The sequence below is a fragment of the Monodelphis domestica genome, chromosome 7 (assembly GCF_027887165.1).
Source record: "Monodelphis domestica isolate mMonDom1 chromosome 7, mMonDom1.pri, whole genome shotgun sequence".
Lineage (NCBI taxonomy): Eukaryota > Metazoa > Chordata > Mammalia > Didelphimorphia > Didelphidae > Monodelphis > Monodelphis domestica.
The window spans coordinates 256,352,253-256,370,594 of record NC_077233.1 but is presented as its reverse complement, the minus strand read 5'-3'; the positions used below and the strand labels follow the sequence as shown (position 1 = coordinate 256,370,594).

At 36.0% G+C, this 18,342-nt stretch overlaps 1 protein-coding gene across 1 annotated transcript in view; it reads left to right on the top strand.

The window, feature by feature from the left end:
• FOCAD (focadhesin) overlaps nt 1-18,342 on the top strand; it is a 384,441-nt gene that overhangs the window by 32,729 nt on the left and 333,370 nt on the right. Inside the window, 1 exon segment of the mRNA XM_007498068.3 lies at nt 2,702-2,856. Coding sequence (XP_007498130.2) covers nt 2,702-2,856 — 155 coding nt within the window.

Genomic DNA, 18,342 nt, shown 5'->3' with positions numbered 1-18,342 from the left:
TTTAATATTTTTTCTCATCACTTTTTGTGAGACTAGACTATCAGTAAAATAAATTAAGATCTGATTTCTAATATTTGCCTTTTTTAATTAAAAATTTCTTCAATTATGTGTAGAAACAATTTTTAACAATTGTTTTTTGACATTTTGCAATTCATATTCTCTTTTTTCTCGAAACTCCCTTCCCATCAGTGATAAATAGTCGGGTATAGGTTATATCAGTGCCTTCATGTAATACATTCTTTCCATGTTCCCCATGTCATGACAGAAGACATATATCACACATGCAATAAAAAATTCATGAAGGAAATAAAATGAAATATGGCATGCTTTGATCTGCAGTCAGATTCCAACAGTTTCTTCTTTGGCTGTGGGTAGCATTTTTCATCATGAATCTTTTGGCATTATCTTGGAACCTTTAGTCTTTCATAGTTGATGATCATATAATTTTTCTGTTACTGTATATTCTGTTCTGGCTCAGCTAACTTGACTTTGCATCATTTCATAGAAGTCTTTCCAGGTTTTTCTGAACTCAAACCTGTTCATCATTTCTTATGGCTTCAATAGTATTGCATTACAGCCATGTATCATAATTGTTTTTTCTTTGCCACTACAAAAAGATCTGCTAAAAATATTTTAGTAAAAGTAGGTCCTTTTACCCTGTTTCGGATCTCTTTGGGATACAGAGCCATAACGGTATTGGTGGGTCAGAGTATGTATGGTTTTTTGACATTTTGGACATGATTCCATATTGCTATCCAGAATGATTCAGTTCACAGTTCCATAAACAGTGTATTAGTGCTCAATTTTCTGACATTCCCGCCAACATTTATCATTTTTATTTTTGATCTTATCAGCCAGTCTGATAAATGTGAGGTATTTACCTATTTCTGAGGTGTAAATGCTCACTGGACATTTAACGATAGGCTCTTAATAGCATGTCCCTGAATGCAGCAGTTCTTAAAGTATCTTCCACAGATTTTGATGCCCAGAATACCCTGTGGTTTCCCTTCAGGGGGGTTCTCAAGGTCAAAAATCAATTTATAATAATGCCAAGGTATTGTTTGCTGGTTTAAATACTGCCTCCTTTTCTAGCTTTCTATCTGTGTGAGGCTGGGTTTTCTTCAAATGCTTCAACCTGAACCACATATAATAGATTAAATTCAGAAGCAGATATTAGAATCCACGTGCCTTCTTTTAGCTAAATATTAAAGAGACTTGCAAAAATATGTAGAGCAATGGTTACTCTTATGATTAACTTGTTTATTTTGGGAAAATGTATTAAATAGTAAAATGTTATTTATGGTAACATGTAGGTTTAATATGTTTAAGAAAAATGTTAAATGCACATTTAAAAATTTTATCAATTTAAATTTCTTATTTCATAAATATTGATAAAACTCACACAAACAACCATTCTTTGGGGGAGTCCTCTGGAATTTTTAAGAGTGTAAAATGGTCCTGAGACCAAAAAGTTTGACAACCACTGACGTAATGAATAGAGAGAGCTAGCCTTGAATCCAGGAAGACTTAGTTGCAAACCCTGTCTCTGATACATTCTGATTTTGTGACTTTAGTCAAGTTGCTAGATCTCTTTTTTAAAAAAAAAACTCTTACCTTCCTTTTAAGAATCAATACTGTGTATTGGTTCCAAGGCAGAAGAGTGGTAAGGGCTAGGCAATGGGGGTTAAGTGACTTGCCCAGGGTCACACAGCTGGGAAGTGTGGGAGGCCATATTTGGACCTAGGACCTCCCCTCTCTAGGCCTGGTTCTCAATCTACGAAACTACCCAGCTGCCCCCAAGTTACTAAATCTCTTAATGTTCTCATAGGCAAATTTGTATGACTATATAGGTTTCAGAGAAGGTGGCAACTTACATTGGTAGAAAGTTTATGTATTCACTTTATTCAAATATATTTACTTATTTTTTCTTACTTGTGATATCACAGATTTGTTCCTTTTCTCTATTCTTATCCGCTTTCTACAAGAATGAAATATTCTAGGAGATCGAAAAAAGAATAGGATTTGATTTCTATTCTCTTGAAACCCACATTTTATGTTCTCCAAAGCTCTTCTATATTGTGCAATTTCTAAGTGTTATGAGAAGCATATAAAATATCCTTAGGACAGGAGAAGGGAATTAACTTCTAGTTCTGTGCAACAGAGAAGGCTTCATGGAAAAAGCATTTGAACTTGAATCTTAATAGAGGAATTGAGATAGCTGGAATGGGGTCATAGAAGGGATAGAGGGGATAAAATTCTAGGTACTAAGAGAGAGGGTCCAAAGGCACAAAGGTGGGAAACCACAGGGTGTATTGGGCATTCCTAGGGAGACAACAATGAATTAAAAAAAATAGTTGGAGGTAATATCGACAAGGTTGGTGTGTCCAATTGGAGAGGTAAGAGCCTATTGTTTGATGAATGAGTCTGCTTACTCTTGGGAAAATGTTTTACTGTTGATGGATTAGTATTAGCACCTTTGGTAGAAATAGTAAATATTCATTAAAAACCCTGTGAGTGACAAATACTGTGCTAAGTGATGATGGAGTTACAAAAACAAAGATAGTCCCTGCCTTCAAATAGCTTCTAGTCTTAACAAGTGGTAGGCACGATTGCACAATGCATGCACTTAAATTATGGTTGGATGGAAATTGCATATGGGTTGTTGATCAAACTTCACTTGGAAATGTTCTTTGGATTTCAGACTCCTGCTTTGAATCTCTTGTGGGAGAAGTGTTGCAGTGACAATGTTGTGGTTCGAACTGCCTGCTGTGAGGGTCTGGTGGCACTTGTTGTACAGAATCATGCTGAGTTCAGCTACATTCTTAATGGAATACTCAACCTTATCCCCTCAACCAGGTATTCTTTCTCTGTAGTTGATTTGTTAATTTCCATATTGCAGTTATTCAAGGAAACGTTACTGGTTCATATGAAATCAGGACATGTCTTTTCTTCCTCTCCTCCATTGCCAACAGATATGTAGATTTGCTATCTTTTTCAGCAGAATTTCACTAATTTGCTACTCAGTTTTGGAATTTGTGATTGATGGAGGAGGGCTTGGGCTAAATTTTCTAATTGTAAGAATTATAAAAAATTTTTTTCTAAGCAAAAAACATGCCTGAAATTACAGGAGGAATCTATCACTTAAAAAGCATTTATGTGTTTATCTGCTGGAAACTTTGTATCTAGGAATAAAAGCATAGTAAAAATAGTCCCTGCCTTTAAAGAACTTTCATTATATTGCATAAAACATACGAATAAATAGGTACATGTATAAAAATGAAAATTAAATCTCAAATAATAAAACATTATATTTTAGGAGATTTATTAATGATCATTAGAAATCAAGGAATAAAGAGGGTACAAAATGAAGACCATGTGCCCATGACTGATTAGCCCATTTCAAAATTCCCTCACTTAGCTTACCACCGCCACCATACTGGCTGTAAGCCCAAGAAAGAGGCCCAAGAGGACTGCCCACTTGCTAATATCTTCTGACTACAGGAAGTATGGAATGACAGGAAGTCAGTGGGCTACTGGGAAATGTAGTTCTTTTTTTTAGGGGAACAGATTTTTAATTATACACATGGGAACTACATCCTTAAAATTAAGCCTACTTGTAAGTTTTAAAAACTAGTAGTGCGATGTGTATCCTAAAAATCACGCATTTGTTTTAAATGATTCTTGGCTTTTTCATCAAAGCCATTGCTTTACTTAGCACCTCATAAACCATTGGTGTTTCTGAAAGTGTTGGAAACTAATAATGGTAGGGGAAGGAGTGGCCCAGTGGATAGAGTGTCAGACCTGCAGTCCAGGGAATCTAGGTTCAGTTATGGTCTCGAACACTACCTAACTCTGTGACCTTGGGCAAGTTGCAAGACCCCTGGCCCTCGCTATTCTGCCTTAGAGTTGTTATAAAGACAGAAAGTACGAGTTAAAAAAATAACAATAACAACTAACATTTGTCTTAATACATATGAGTGTGTGTGTGTGTGTGTGTGTGTGTGTATAATTTGCCTCTCCCGGTAACTGTATGATTTAGAAACTATATGTATTATCCTTGTTTTACAGATTACGAACCTGAATTTCATAGAAGTTAAAATGACTTATTCCTGGTCACAGGCTAGTGTTGTGTCAGAGGCATGAGTTATAAACCCAGATCATCCTGACTCCAATATTCCCCATAATATTCCTTTTCATTGCAAGTTACTATAATTTTGAGTGGCTTTCTTTCTGATTGTTCCACCAAAAATATGGTTTTGTTGGGTTTGTGTTTATGAATGTGAGATATATCCCACATTCTTAAGAAGTTGTAAATTACATTTACAAAAGGAGCATCTTGACGTTCTAAAATGAAATACAATATACTTGTTTTCTGTAGGTTCATAAAGCACTTTACAAATATTATCTTAGTATCCTCACAACAACCCTGGCAGGTAGGTTTTATTATATCCTAAAAAGAAGGTGATAGCTGCACCGTAGCTTGAAGAAAACCAGTGTTTCTGAGATGTGAAAGTGAGGAGGGAGCAAGCTTCTAGGCATGTGGGATGGTCAGTGCAGAGGCATGAAGATGAGACATGGAGTGTCCTGTTTGGAATCATGAGTTGCTCTGTTTGACTCCAAATTGGAGACCAAAGGAGGAACTATATGTGCAAGAAGACCAGAAAGCTAGGAGGTGGTCAAGAGTTTTTGATGCCAAACTGAGGATTATAAGCCTAGACCATTTGATCCCAGGTTTGGGTCTCCAAGCAATAAAGAAAGAGACACACATAATAGGATTAAAACCTTGTTTTAGAGGAGCATCTAGGTGGCATTCAATTGGATCTGGCCTCACACACTTCCTAGCTGTGTGATTCTGGGTAAGTCACGTAACCTTTGTTTGCCTAACCCCTTCCATTCTTTCTTGGAGTTGTTATTAAGACAAAAAGTAGGAGTTGAAGAAAGAAAAAGAACCTCTTTTTTAGGAAAATTGCTTTGACTGCTGAAAGGAGGGTGGATTTGATTGGAGATGGGGAGATCAAAAAGAAGACTGTTTCAGGAGTCCATTTATGAGAGGCACTGAGGGTCTGAACTGGGGAAATGGTTATATGAGTGGAGAAATAGTCAAGAGTTGAGTAGACTGAACAGTTGAGTTGGTTCACTAAGAGCTAAAAATTAGGAAGCATGGAGAGGATAGCCAGAGGAGGGGTGAGTGCACACAAAATATTGGGATGTAGAGAGATATCTTGTTGGGTTGGGAAGACAAGATAGATTGAGAAGAATGAGGCATGGGGAGAGATGGAATGATAGGAGAATGATTGGATTAAAGAACTTTTGAGTTTCTGAATGATGGATGTGTAGGGTTTGTTAGTGATGGCTAGATCAATGGTGTGACCATCTTTGGTGTATCTGAGGGCTAATGGAAGAGGATTATAACTTGGAAAAAATGATCAGGTTAAGGAACAGGGAATAGTTACATGTAGTTAAAAGTCTCTCAGTTCCAGTTCAGGTGTTTCAGGGATAAGGGATAAAGTTAGCTTGGATATCATTAACTCATTGACAAAGAAGAGAGTGTCTGGTGGGGTCAGCAGATAACACCTACTACAATCTGATTTGGGTGATAAAATTGGGCATATTGAACCCTGAATGAAAGGGGATTTTCTTGGGGTAATAAGGGTTGATGGGGAGGGTGTGAAAGTGGTTTTCCGTCAAGCAGTATTCCTGTAGTGAGTTAGAGGGTGGCAGAGAAGGTGCAGTAGTCAGCACAGGAAAGGAAGCACTGGATTGTGGTGTTTCCTGGAAGGGGGCAGGTCAGAATATGAAAGGAAGAGTTTTAACACTAAGGAAAATTTCCTTTTTTTTAACCTTTAAATTAAAAAAAAAATTTTTTTCCCATGGTTACATGATCCTTGTTGTCTCCCTCTCTTCTTCCCTCTAACCTCTTGGACTTAACCAACAAGCAGTTCCATTGGGGTGTATATGTATTATCACTCAAATTCTTTTTTCATATTATTAATTACAAAAAATTAAATTAATTTATTTAATTAGTTTATAACATTATTTCTTGGTTGCAAGAATCATATTTTTTCCCTTCCTCCCCTATCTACACCCTTCCTGGAGCTGATGCGCAATTTCACTGGGTATTACATGTGTCCTTGATCAAAACCTATTTCTATGTGGTTGGTGTTTGCACTAGGATGTTCATTTAGAATCTACATCCCCAACCATATTCCCTCGACCCATGTATTCAAGCAATTGTTTTTCTTCCGTGTTTTTACTCCCTCAGTGTGTCCTCTCAATGTGAATAGTGGTTTTTCTCTTAGATCCCTCCAAGTTGTTCAGGATCACTGCATTGCCACTAATGGAGAAGACCATTCCATTCAATTGTACTACAGTGTGTCAGTCTCTGTGTACAGTGTTTTCCTGGTTCTGCTCCTCTCACTCTGCATCAATTCCTGGAGGTCATTCCAGTTCACATGGAATTCCTCCACATTATTATTACTTTGAGCACAATAGTATTCCATCACCAACATATACCACAATTTGTTCAGCCATTCCCCAATTGAAGGGCATCCCTTCATTTTCCAATTTTTTTTGCCACCACAAAGAGCACAGCTATGAATATTTTTGTACATGTATTTTTCCCTATTATCTCTTTGGGGTACAAACTCAGCAGTGCTATGGCTAGATCAAAGGTCAAAGGGCAGACAGTCTTTTATCGCCCTTTGGGCATAATTCCAAATTGCCCTCCAGAATGGTTGGATCAATTCACAATTCCACCAGCAATGCATTAATGTCCCTACTTTGCCACATCCCCCCAGCATTCATTACTTTCCATTGCTGTCATGTTAGCTAATCTGCTAGGTGTGAGGTGATACCTCAGAGTTGTTTTGATTTGCATCTCTCTGATTATAAGAGATTTAGAACATTTTTTCACGTGCTTATTCAGTTTTGATTTCTTTAACTGAAAATTGCCTATTCATGTCCCTTGCCCATTTATGAATTGGAGAATGGCTTGATTTTTTTGAACAATTGGTTTAGTTCTTTATAAATTTCAGTAATTAGATCTTTGTCAGAGTTTTTTGTTATGAAGAATGTTTCCCAATTTGTTGCTTCTCTTTTAATTTTGGTCGCATTGTTTGTATAGAAACTTTTTAATTTGATGTAATGATATTTATTGATTTTATAATTTTGTAACAAGGGAATCACTTTAAAAGACTGATATATATTAATTTAAGGTCGCCAAGGAATTCAGCTATGTAATTCCTAAATGAAAACTCAAGTCAGCCGTCAGCCTTTTTTGGAGTTTAATTACAATAGGAGTAAGAAAGGAATTAGAGATAGAGAGAGAGAAAAAGGGAGAGAAGGGAATAGGGCTTAAATACCCCTTCTGTTTAGGCTGGGCCAAAAGGCCCAAGCCCTTAGATAGCTGGGGCAAAGAAAAGAGATCAGTCCCTATTACTCACGTGTCCAAAATGGAGAAACAGTCTCAGAGGCCCCCCACCTTCAGCTTCCTTCAGAGCAAGCCTTCCCAGAGCCCAGGAACCACACCGACCAAAAAACTCCACACCCTCCACCTTCATACCCTCCTATCTTTTCGGAAACCATCCAAGTTGCCTCCCCTCAGTCCTCACATCTACCAATCACTCTTCATCAATTTCCCTGTCAATGGAGGCTCTCGCTTAACCCAGGACCGCCCAGAGGTTTCTGGCTTTTGCACATGTCTGTTGAAGGTCATATTTTTCAAATGATTAAATCTTTACTCCTTTGCTACAGCCCTTTCTAAATCCTGTTAACTTGAGTAGGGTAGAGATTGGAATAATTAAATTTTGATCTAGGCTGCAGCCCTTACTCAATCCTATTAGGACTGAATAGGGTGGAGATTTATTCCAAGTATCTCCATTGTATCAATTCTAAAATCAATCAAGACTCAAAGAAATTCCTGTTCTATGCTTAAGCATAGGTCAAAGTCCTTTCCATTGTTCAGCAAAGGGTTTCTGTCCTAAAGTAATCTTAAGAAGGGAAGAGAAGGAACCTCCCATGCCAATGGAGTTCCCATTCCAATAGACTATCAGTAAGAAATTTTCCAAGTATGAAATATCCCAATGGTGAAATTTCCAACATTTATAAGTCTAAGGAAATTTGAGGTTTACAATTTGTAATTTTTTTTCTAGCTCTTGCTTGGTTTTAAAGTCTTTCCTTTCCCAAAGATCTGACAAGGATACTATTCTGTGTTCACCTAATTTGCTCATAGTTTCCTTCTTTATATTCACATCATTCACCCATTATGAGTTTATCTTGGTATAGGGTGTGAGATGTTGATCTAAACCTAATTTCTCCTATACTGTCTTCCAATTTTCCCAGCAGTTTTTATCAAATAGTAGGTTTTGGTCCCAAAAGCTGGGATCTTTGGGCTTATCATAGAATGTCTTGCTGTGGTGACTTACACCAAGTCTATTCCACTGATCCTCCTTTCTGTCTCTTGGCCAGTACCAAATTGTTTTGATGACCACTGCATTATAGTTTGAGATCTAGTCCTGCAAGGCCTCTTTCCTTTGCATTTTTTTTTCATGATTTCCCTGGATATCCTTGATCTTTTGTTCTTCCAAATGAACTTTGTTATGGTTTTTTTCTAATTCAGTAAAAAAGTGTTTTGATAGTTCCATGGGTATGGCACTAAATAAGTAAATGAATTTGGGAAGGATTGTCATTTTTATTATGTTAGCTTGCCCTACCCATGAGCAATCAATAGATTCCTATGTATTTTATATTGTTTAGGGTGATTTTAAATCCAATTTCTCTTTCTAATTCTTGCTGGTGAGATGTCTTGGAGATATATAGAAATGCTGATGACTTATGTGGGTTTATTTTGTATCCTCTAACTTTGCTAAAGTCGTTGATTATTTCGACTAGCTTTTTGGTTGATTCTCTAGGATTCCTTTTTTTTTTAAATTTTTCTTTTTTCTTTAAACCCTTACCTTCCGTCTTGGAGTCAATACTAGGAGTGGTAAGGGCTAGGCAATGGGGATCAAGTGACTTGCCCAGGGTAACACAGCTGGGAAGTGTCTGAGGTCATATTTGAACCCAGGACCTCCTGTCTCTAGGCCTGACTCTCAATCCACTGAGCCACCCAGCCGCCACCTCTAGGATTCTTTAAGTAGACCATCATATCATGCGGAAAGAGTGATAGCTTGGTCTCTTTGTTGCCTATTTTAGTATCTTCAATTTCTTTTTCTTCTCTTAATTGCTACAGCTAGTGTTTCTAGTTTAATGTTAAATAATAGAGGTGATAATGGGCATCCTTGTTTCACTCCTGATTTTATTGGGAAGCCTTCTAGTTTATCCCCATTGCAGATGATGTTTGCTGATGGTTTTAGATATATACTGTTTATTATTTTTAGGAAAGGCCCTTCTGTTCCTAAACTTTCTAGTGTTTTCAATAGGAATGAGTGTTGTATTTTGTCGAAGACTTTTTCTGCATCTGTTGAGATAATCATGTGATTTTTGTCAGTTTGCTTGTTGATATGGTCAATTATGTGGATGGTTTTCCTAATATTGAACCATCCTTGCATTCCTGGTATGAATCCTACCTGGTCATAGTGAATAATCCTTGTGATCCCTTGCTGGAGTCTTTTTGCTCGTTTCTTATTTAATATTTTTGCACCCATATTCATTAAAGAGATTTGTTTGTAGTTTTCTTTCTCTCTTTTTGACCTGCCTGACTTTGGAATCAGTACCATATTTGTGTCATAAAAGGAATTTGGTAGAACTCCTTCTTTGCTTATTTTGTCAAATAGTTTTTATAGTATTGGAATTCTGTTGTTCTTTGAATGTTTGATAGAATTCATTTGTGAATCCATCTGGACCTGGGGATTTTTTCTTAGGGAGTTCTTTGATGGCTTGTTCAATTTCTTTTTCTGATATGGGGTTGTTTAGGTAATCTATTTCTTCCTCTGTTAGTCTAGGCAATTTATATTTTTGTAAATATTCATCTACATCACCTAGATTGCCATATGATTGAACATAATAGTTTTTAATGATTGCCTTAATTTCCTCTTCATTAGTGGTGTGGTCTCCCTTTTTATCTTGTATAGTCAATTTGGTTTTCTTCTTTCCTTTTTTAAATTAGATTGACCCGTACTTTGTCTATTTTATTTGTTTTTTCAAATTAACAACTTCTAGTCTTATTTATTAAATCAATAGTTCTTTGACTTTTAATTTTATTAATTTCTCCTTTGATTTTTAGGATGTCTAATTTAGTCTTCATCTGTGGATTTTTAATTTGTTCACTTTCTAATTTTTTAAATTTGCATGCCCAATTCATTGAATTCTGCCCTCTACAGTTTGTTAATATATGAACTCAAGGATATAAATTTCCCCCTGAGTCCTGCTTTGGCTGCATCCCATAGGTTTTGAAAGGATGTCTCATCATTGTCATTTTCTTCAATGAAGTTATTAATTGTTTCTATGATTTGTTTTTTAACCGATTCTAGAGAAGTGCATTGTTTAATTTCCAACTAATTTTTTGTTTCTCTCTCCATGTACCCTTACTAATGATTATTTTCATTGCATTGTGATCTGAGATGGTTGCGTTTATTATTTCTGCTCTATTGTACTTGTTTGCAATGATTTTATGATCTAGATCATTTCTGATCTTTGTGAATGTACCATGTGCTGCTGAAAAGAAGGTGTATTTCTTTTTTGTCCCTGTTTATTTTTCTCCACATATATGCTAATTCTTAATTTTTCTAAGATTTCATTCACTTCTCTTACCTCTTTCTTATTTATTTTTTTTGTTTGATTTATCTAGTTCTTATAGAGGAATGTTCAGGTCCCCCACTAGTATAGTTTTTATATCTATTGCATCCTTGAGCTCTACTAGTTTCTCCTTTAGAAATTTCTTTGTTATGCCATTTGGTGCATACATATTGAGTACTGATATTTCCTCATTGTCTTTGCTGCCTTTTATCAGGATTTAATTACCTTCCCTATCTCTTTTAACTAGATCTATTTTTACTTTGTCAGATATCATGATTGCAACTTCTACCTTTTTTTTTTTATCAGTTGATGCCCAATAGATTTGACTCCATCCTCTTACTTTTCCCCCATGTGTGTCTACCTTTCTCATGTGTGTTTCTTGTAGACATCATATGGTCGGGTTTTGCTTTCTAATCCACTCTTCTATTTGCTTGTGTTTTATGGGTGAGTTCATTTTATTCACATTCAGAGTTATGATCACCAGCTGTGTATTTCCCAGCATTTTGATTTCCTCTCCTATTCCTGCCTTTTCTAGTTTCTCTATTTCCTTCTTCACCAATGTTTTGTTTTTAATCAGTCCCTCTAATTCCCACCCTTATTTTACTTCCCTTTCTACCCCCCTCCCTTATTATTCCCCTCTTATTTTCTTCACAGTCTTTTCATACTACCCCCCTGTTAGTGATAAAAGAGTGGTTGCCATAAACTGTGACTGCGAAAATGTGCGTTCAAGACTGTGAATTGCCAAACTGTAAAGATGTCTTGATTTAAATAAAAAAATAAGTGGTCACCATGGGAAAAATTACCAAATATTAAATACCCAAGTCAACTGTGTTTTATGGAGATTTTAATTAATATAAATGAAGGAATTAAAGAAAGGGAGAAGGACAGAGTAAGAGGAAATAGTAGGAAAGGGCCTAGGCCATTGGCCTAGGCCTGAGCTTTAAGAGACTAGTCATTCTTTAATCACTCACCACAAGATTCTTCCAAGCAAGACTCTAATGTTCAGAGACCCAGCTACTCCAACTCTTCTGAGTTCCAACTCAGCTACCAAAGCTGAACTAACTCCAGAGCCCTCCAGCTCCTTTTTTTTAAAGAAAATTTTCTCTTGTGTCACCTCCCCTAAATTTTTACATCTACCAATCACAGTAGACGTTTTTCCTAGGACAGCCCATTCTTAATTTTTAGTTCTTACCTTATCTGAGTAGATTATATCTTCTGAGTACTTCTTACCTCTTGTTAAGCTTGTTCCTTGCAAGTTTGCATGTTGCCAGGCCTTTTAGTGATTAATTTGACCTTTATAGGTACTTAGCACCCTGTTGTATTAGCTTTAAAAATAGACCTATTTTAAGGGCTTGGCCTCTCTATAAGTATGGGTTAAGTACTTTTTCATTGTTCAGTAAGGAGTTTTAAGACTTTATCTTCCCCTAAAGTATGCCTAAGTATGGGTGGAGTAATGTAAAGTTCTCAATACATTCCTGATCAAGTACCTTCCTTGTTTAAAATAAGGAATAGCTTAATCAAATCTTCTGGAGTAGAGTCTGAGAAATTTTAAGATTCACCCCCCCCCCCAACCTTCTCACCTTCTTGTACTGCTTCCCTCCCCACCAGTCAGTTTGTTATCCTTCTATTTCCCTATAGGGCGCAAATCAATTCTCTGTCCCAGTGTATTTGATTTTTCTTCCCCCTTTGAGCCAATTTCAATAAGCTTAAGAGTTGAATATTTTCTTTCTCCAACCTCTTTACCCTTCCAGTGTACTGATGTTTTCCCCCCTCCCACCATGAGCTTCTTTGTGAAATATAAACTGACCCCCTTTTGTTTCTTTTCCCATTTCTTTTAGTATTAACCTCCTTTTTTTAGTTCTAGTTGTGTGGGTGTATATGTATACACACATGTATGTATTTATGCATACATATATCTATATACATATTTATGTCTTGGCATTTCATCATATATAGTTTGTCACTGTTTCTTCTAAGTTTAATTCTTCTAGCTGCACAGATGATGATAACATTTTTTAAGAGTTACCAATGACCTCTTTTTTTTATAAGGATACATATTTTAACTTACTGGGTCTCTTAAAAACGTTTTTTTTTGGTTTTGTTTTTCTTTTTTCCTTCTTTCTTAATTACCTTTTGATGATTCTCTTGAGTTCTGTGCTTGGGCATCAAATTTTCTGTTCAGGTCTGGTCTTTTCTTTACAAGTGCTTGCAATTCTTCTACTTTTTAAATGTCCATACTTTCCCCTGTAAGAATATGGTTAGTTTTGCTGGGTAATTGATTCTTGGTTGTAGACCTACACCTAGTTGCCTTGCTTTCTGGGATGTCATATTCTATGCCTTTCGCACCTTCTGTGTAGATACAGCCGGATCCTGTGTTATCCTCACTGTGGTTCCATGGTATCTGAATGACTTCTTCTTAGCAGGTTGTAATATGTTTTCCTTGTTCTGATAGTTCTTGAATTTGGCTATAACATTCCTGGGTGTTGTCAGTTGGGGGTTAAGTACAGGAGGCGATCTGTGGATTCATTCAATCTCTACTTTTCCCTCTTGTTCTCAAATATCAGGGCAGTTTTCTTGGATAATTTCCTGTAGTATGGTGTCCAGGATTTTTCTTTTGTCATGGTCTTCCGGTAGACCAATGATTCTTAAGTTGTCTCCTTGAATGATTTTCTAAATCTTCTGTTTTGTGAATGAGGTGCTACATATTTTCTTCAATTTTTTCATTCATTAAATTTTGTTTTATAGTGTCCTGCTGCCTTGTGAAGTCTCTTGCTTTGTCTCATCTTTCATCTTCTTTGCCTCATCTCTCTTCCCCTTTGCCTCATTTTGAAGCTGATTAATTTTGGCTTTGAAGGGACAGTTTTGTGTCTCCAGATGACTTATCTTACTTTTTAAGTTTTTTTCCCAGTTGTCTTCAGCCTCTCTTAATTGTATTTTGAATTGTATTTTGAGTTCTTCCAAGGCCTGTATCCAATTCATTGGAGTTTCTTTGTTTTTGCTTGATGTTTTTTCATCCTTCTCTGTTCCATTTGCTCTTTGTTTATTTCCTGTTTAGAATCTGTCGATTGTAATTTCTTTTTTTTCTTTCTGTTGTTTCCTTATATTTACCCCTTCTTTACTCCCTGCAGTTGCCTGAGCTTTTCTCCTCTTTTTTTTTTTGTGAGTTTGGTCTTTTCTGTCAGTCTTCACCCTTGGAGTTCTATCAGCAGATCTCTCAGTGCAGTCTATGGGGGAGGGGTGTTGTAGCTTGAAATTCCCTTTGCTCTGGAGTTCTTTATGGGATTAAGTCTAGCTGAGTTGCAGAGCTGGATGTGCCCTGAGGCCAAAACCTCTAGAAAGGATGGTGGGACAATATGGAGTGTCTCCTGTGCTGCAACTAGGCTGCCTGCTCTGCACTCTTCACTTCTTCTCTAACTGCTTTCCCACCGCCTGTTTGAAGCTCTGAGCCTGGCACAGCTTTGCCGGTAAGGTACTCCCTCCAGACCAGCATCCTTGCCCCTTCAGAAGTTCTAGCTACTGCTGGAGGCTTAGTGCTCTGGGTAGGGGAGGGGTCCTGGGACCTTCCTTGTTCCTTCCTGGCTTTTGGGGGCTTACCTTTTAAATTGAGTCTAGCAGGAGGGTTCCTTGGCTCTGTCTTGTTAGGTTTGATTTTCAGTCCCCTGGGAGCATTTAGTTTGTAATCGGTAAGGAAGGGTTTTCAGAGGTCTGAACTTTTGCTGCCTCTACGCTGCCATCTTGACTTCACCTCCTATCTAAGGAAAATTTCTGAATTATAAAGTGTACGTTACAGAGCCTTCAGTGAAAAGGACCAGCAAATCGGAAGTGGGACAGTGAGAGGATGGTAGTATTGAGGAAGATCTACATGTACAAATTTTGACTGTAACAAAGGTGAAAAACTAAATTGATCGTATTCAGCAGTTTGCTAATATTTTTGAATCTCTGACGGTAAAAGATACCATATTGCTATTATTTCCAGTCATATCCTTTGGTTACTTTCACAGTTTTTTATTTGCCTGGAAAGTTCCCCTGGTTACAATGATTTTCTGTCCTTTTTATCTGAAACTATATTATTATTTATTCTTTAAAAAAAAAAATAACCCTTATGTTGTGTCTTAGATTGATACTAGGTATTAGTTCCAAGGCAGAAGAGCAGAAAGGGCTAGGCATTGGGGGTTATGTGACTTGCCCAGGGTCACGCAGCTAGTTAGTATGTGTCTGACATCAAATTTGAACCCTGGACCTCCCATCTCTCCAAAATTGACACTCTTTCTGCTGAGATAGATACCTACCTGTCCTTATTATTTATCCTTAATAAGAGAAGAGTGTTAGAGCTGATCACATACTTTAGAAGTCTGTTACAAGAAAGTCAATCATGAAAAGTCCAACTATTTTCCAAGTATAAAATTTTTTATTGTATAGAATATTTAAGAAAAAAATCTGACTATTTGCTGTTAATATAATGGTGTCAAAGGTCACAAAAGAACATCATCACCATCATAATCATAATAATGATACGAACTATCATTTATATAAAAGTATCTGCCAGACATTGTGCTAATAAATATTATTTTATTTTTTTAAAGAACAGTAAACAGGCCTAAGGAGAAACTTTGCAATTAAAATACAGGAACCAAGAGAAACCTAAAAAGGCAAAAAAATTTGATCAGTGGAATTGGAACAGCATTGATGAAATGCTTGTAACTTAATAGGGGGAGAAGAGAGAATTTACCCTTCAGACTTCTAATGCCTTTTTGTTCTGGATTGACGGTCTTAAGAGAAGAACGAAAAAGAAGGGAAAAGAAATACACCATCTAATGTAATTAAAAATAGAGGAAGGGGAACTCGTGTACAAAATTATTTAAAACAGCTTTTTTACTCCTTGAAAAAAGGAAAGTTAGGAGGCGTGGTGATCAGATTATGGTATCTAAATGTAGTCCTGATAATAATGAGAATACCTAGCAATTATACATGTCCCTTTATGTAGTTATTATATATTTACACAATGTACTAATAATAGCAACAGTAGCTTCTGTTTGTGGATAGTACTTTAAAGTTCATTTGATCTTTATTACAACCCAGCAAGATAAGAGCTATTTCCCTTTTATGGATGTGGAAATAGGAAGGTACAGGTTAATATAGTTGTCTAAGGTAACATAGCTACTAAGTGCTAAAGCTAGATTTGAATTCCTATTTTTTTGTATTCTGTTCCAGTGCCAGATTTCCTGTAGGAGATAGTGAAAGGGACAGTTTCAGAGAAACTTGAGAAGAATTGTAGGCCTTAAATACAGAATGAAGAACAATGTTCTCCTAGTTCTATTTTGCTCAGCTGAAATCATTTTACTTATCAATTCTTATAACACAGTATCATTCTATCAGCAATATATACCACAATTTGTTTAGCCATTCTTGAATTGATAGACCTTCCCATAATTTCCAATTCTTTGCCACCACAAAGAGTTGCTATAACTATTTTTGTACAAGTAGGTCCTTTGCCCTTTTTTATTATCTCTGAGATACAGACTCAGTGGTGGTATTACAGGATCAAAGGGTATCCATAGTTTTATAGTCTTTTGGGCCTGAGTAGGAGTATAAAAAATTTAGATATTTTAGTTTTTAGGAGTTTCCGGAATAGGAATTAAAAATGGTTTGTGCATACAAATATATTCCTCTCCATACCTGTACCTACACAGATGTATGTGTACGTCAGCTATTTTTAACACCTTTATGTATTTTGTTAGAACATTAAAATCTCATATAACAATGGAGAAAAACAGAAATATTTAGTATATTCTATACTACCTACAATACAATAAATGTAATCAATATAGACCCTTTGAGGGGAAAAAAAAATTTGGCTTAAATGTAGAGTAAATCATTCAATCCAAAAAAAATGGACTAAGGAATAAATCATTAAAATAATAGTTTCATTGAAGAAAATATCAGGCTATTATATGTACCCAAACTTTTGATATACAGCCAAGGTAACCTTTCGGAAAAAATTTATATTACTACACACTTTGATCAACTTATTTTAACACAAAGAATTTATGACTTATGAAAAAGAAATAACAGAAATTAGAAACTTTCCCAATTATATGCCAACAAAATTCATAAGTGAAATGGATATTTATAAAAATATAAGATACCCAGATTAGTACATGAACAAATAGAGAAGTAATACAATTATCTCAGTAAAAGAAATTTAATAAGTCATATAATGAACTCCAAAGATACTGGGAATGATCTTGTGATATCACTTGTAGATTTATACTCCAAAGAGATCAAAGAAATAGTCACCTTGACATCTGCTTGTCTAGGTTTATAATAGCACTTTTTTTGTGGTAAAGTACTGAAAACCAAGGGAAGTGTATATCAGTTAATGAAGGATTGAACATATTATGTCATATAAATATGATGAAATTATATAAGAAATGGTGAGAGATGAATTCAGAGAAAAACTGGGAAGATTTTTATGAATTGATGTAGAATGAAGTGAACAGAAAGAACAAGGAGAACAAATTATATAGTGACAATGCTGTTATCACTCTTAAAAAAATGTTGAAATATTTCAGATTTTTCATTGACTCAGGGAAAAACCATGAATTCACAGGAGAGGATAAAGCATTTTCCCTTAAAGATAGGTGAGGGACAAAAGATAGAGGATGATAATACATTTTTTTAATATGATCAATAGTTGCATCTGTTTTATGAGAGAGTTTAATTTATTATAGATTTTTTTTTAAGTGGGACAGAAGATTGGGTGCAAGGTGAAGAGCTAGTTTTAGAAAAACAGAAAGAAAAACTCTGTGAAGTATTTGGAGAAAAAAAGACAGAAGAGGGTAGAAATATGTATGAGGTCAAACAGGCAAAGTGGGTCATCTAATATGCTGAATTTAGTATATTAGAAGAAACTAAAAACAAAGGTACATTATAAAATTCTTGGTTTCATATCCAATTCTTTCTCTATTTTTTTTGCATGTAGAAATACTCATGTTTTTTATGTCTGTCAAGTTAAAAAAAAATAAAATTTGAACAAACACTTGTCTAAGAAACAACTTAGCTAAAAAATGTTGCCCTAAGAATTTCCCCTAATTCCTATAGATAGACCCCCCCCCCCAAAAAAAAAAGCCCCAGAGAATCAATGTTGCTTCAGAAGAGCAGGATAAATTTTGTAACCTCAGTCTTTAAGCATTATTGCAGAAAAGCAAAATTTGACAATTGGGAGAGGGAATGGACCAGAAGTGAAAGAGGGAAGTTCTTCTAATTGCTATGAACTGCTAGTATGACAATTCTGGTCATCGTAACTCCCTTGGAAGTTGTCTGACCCATTCCATCCTGTCTCTTCCACCTCACCACCCCAGGATCCCTAACCCACTGTTTGAGGAGTCCTGGTCTGGAGTCAGCCACATTGTGTAGTCTGACTTTGAAAAAGGACTGACATTTGCAAAGCTGTCATTGTCTGAACTTCAGGGAGTGGCTGGGAAAGTATACACTTTGCTCCAGAGACCATCTCTTCAAAGGAACATTCTGTTACCCAGCAGTATCCTCCTAGTTCAATCCTGAATCAACATATAACTTTAAGTTATTTATAAGTAGCTTCTGTAAACA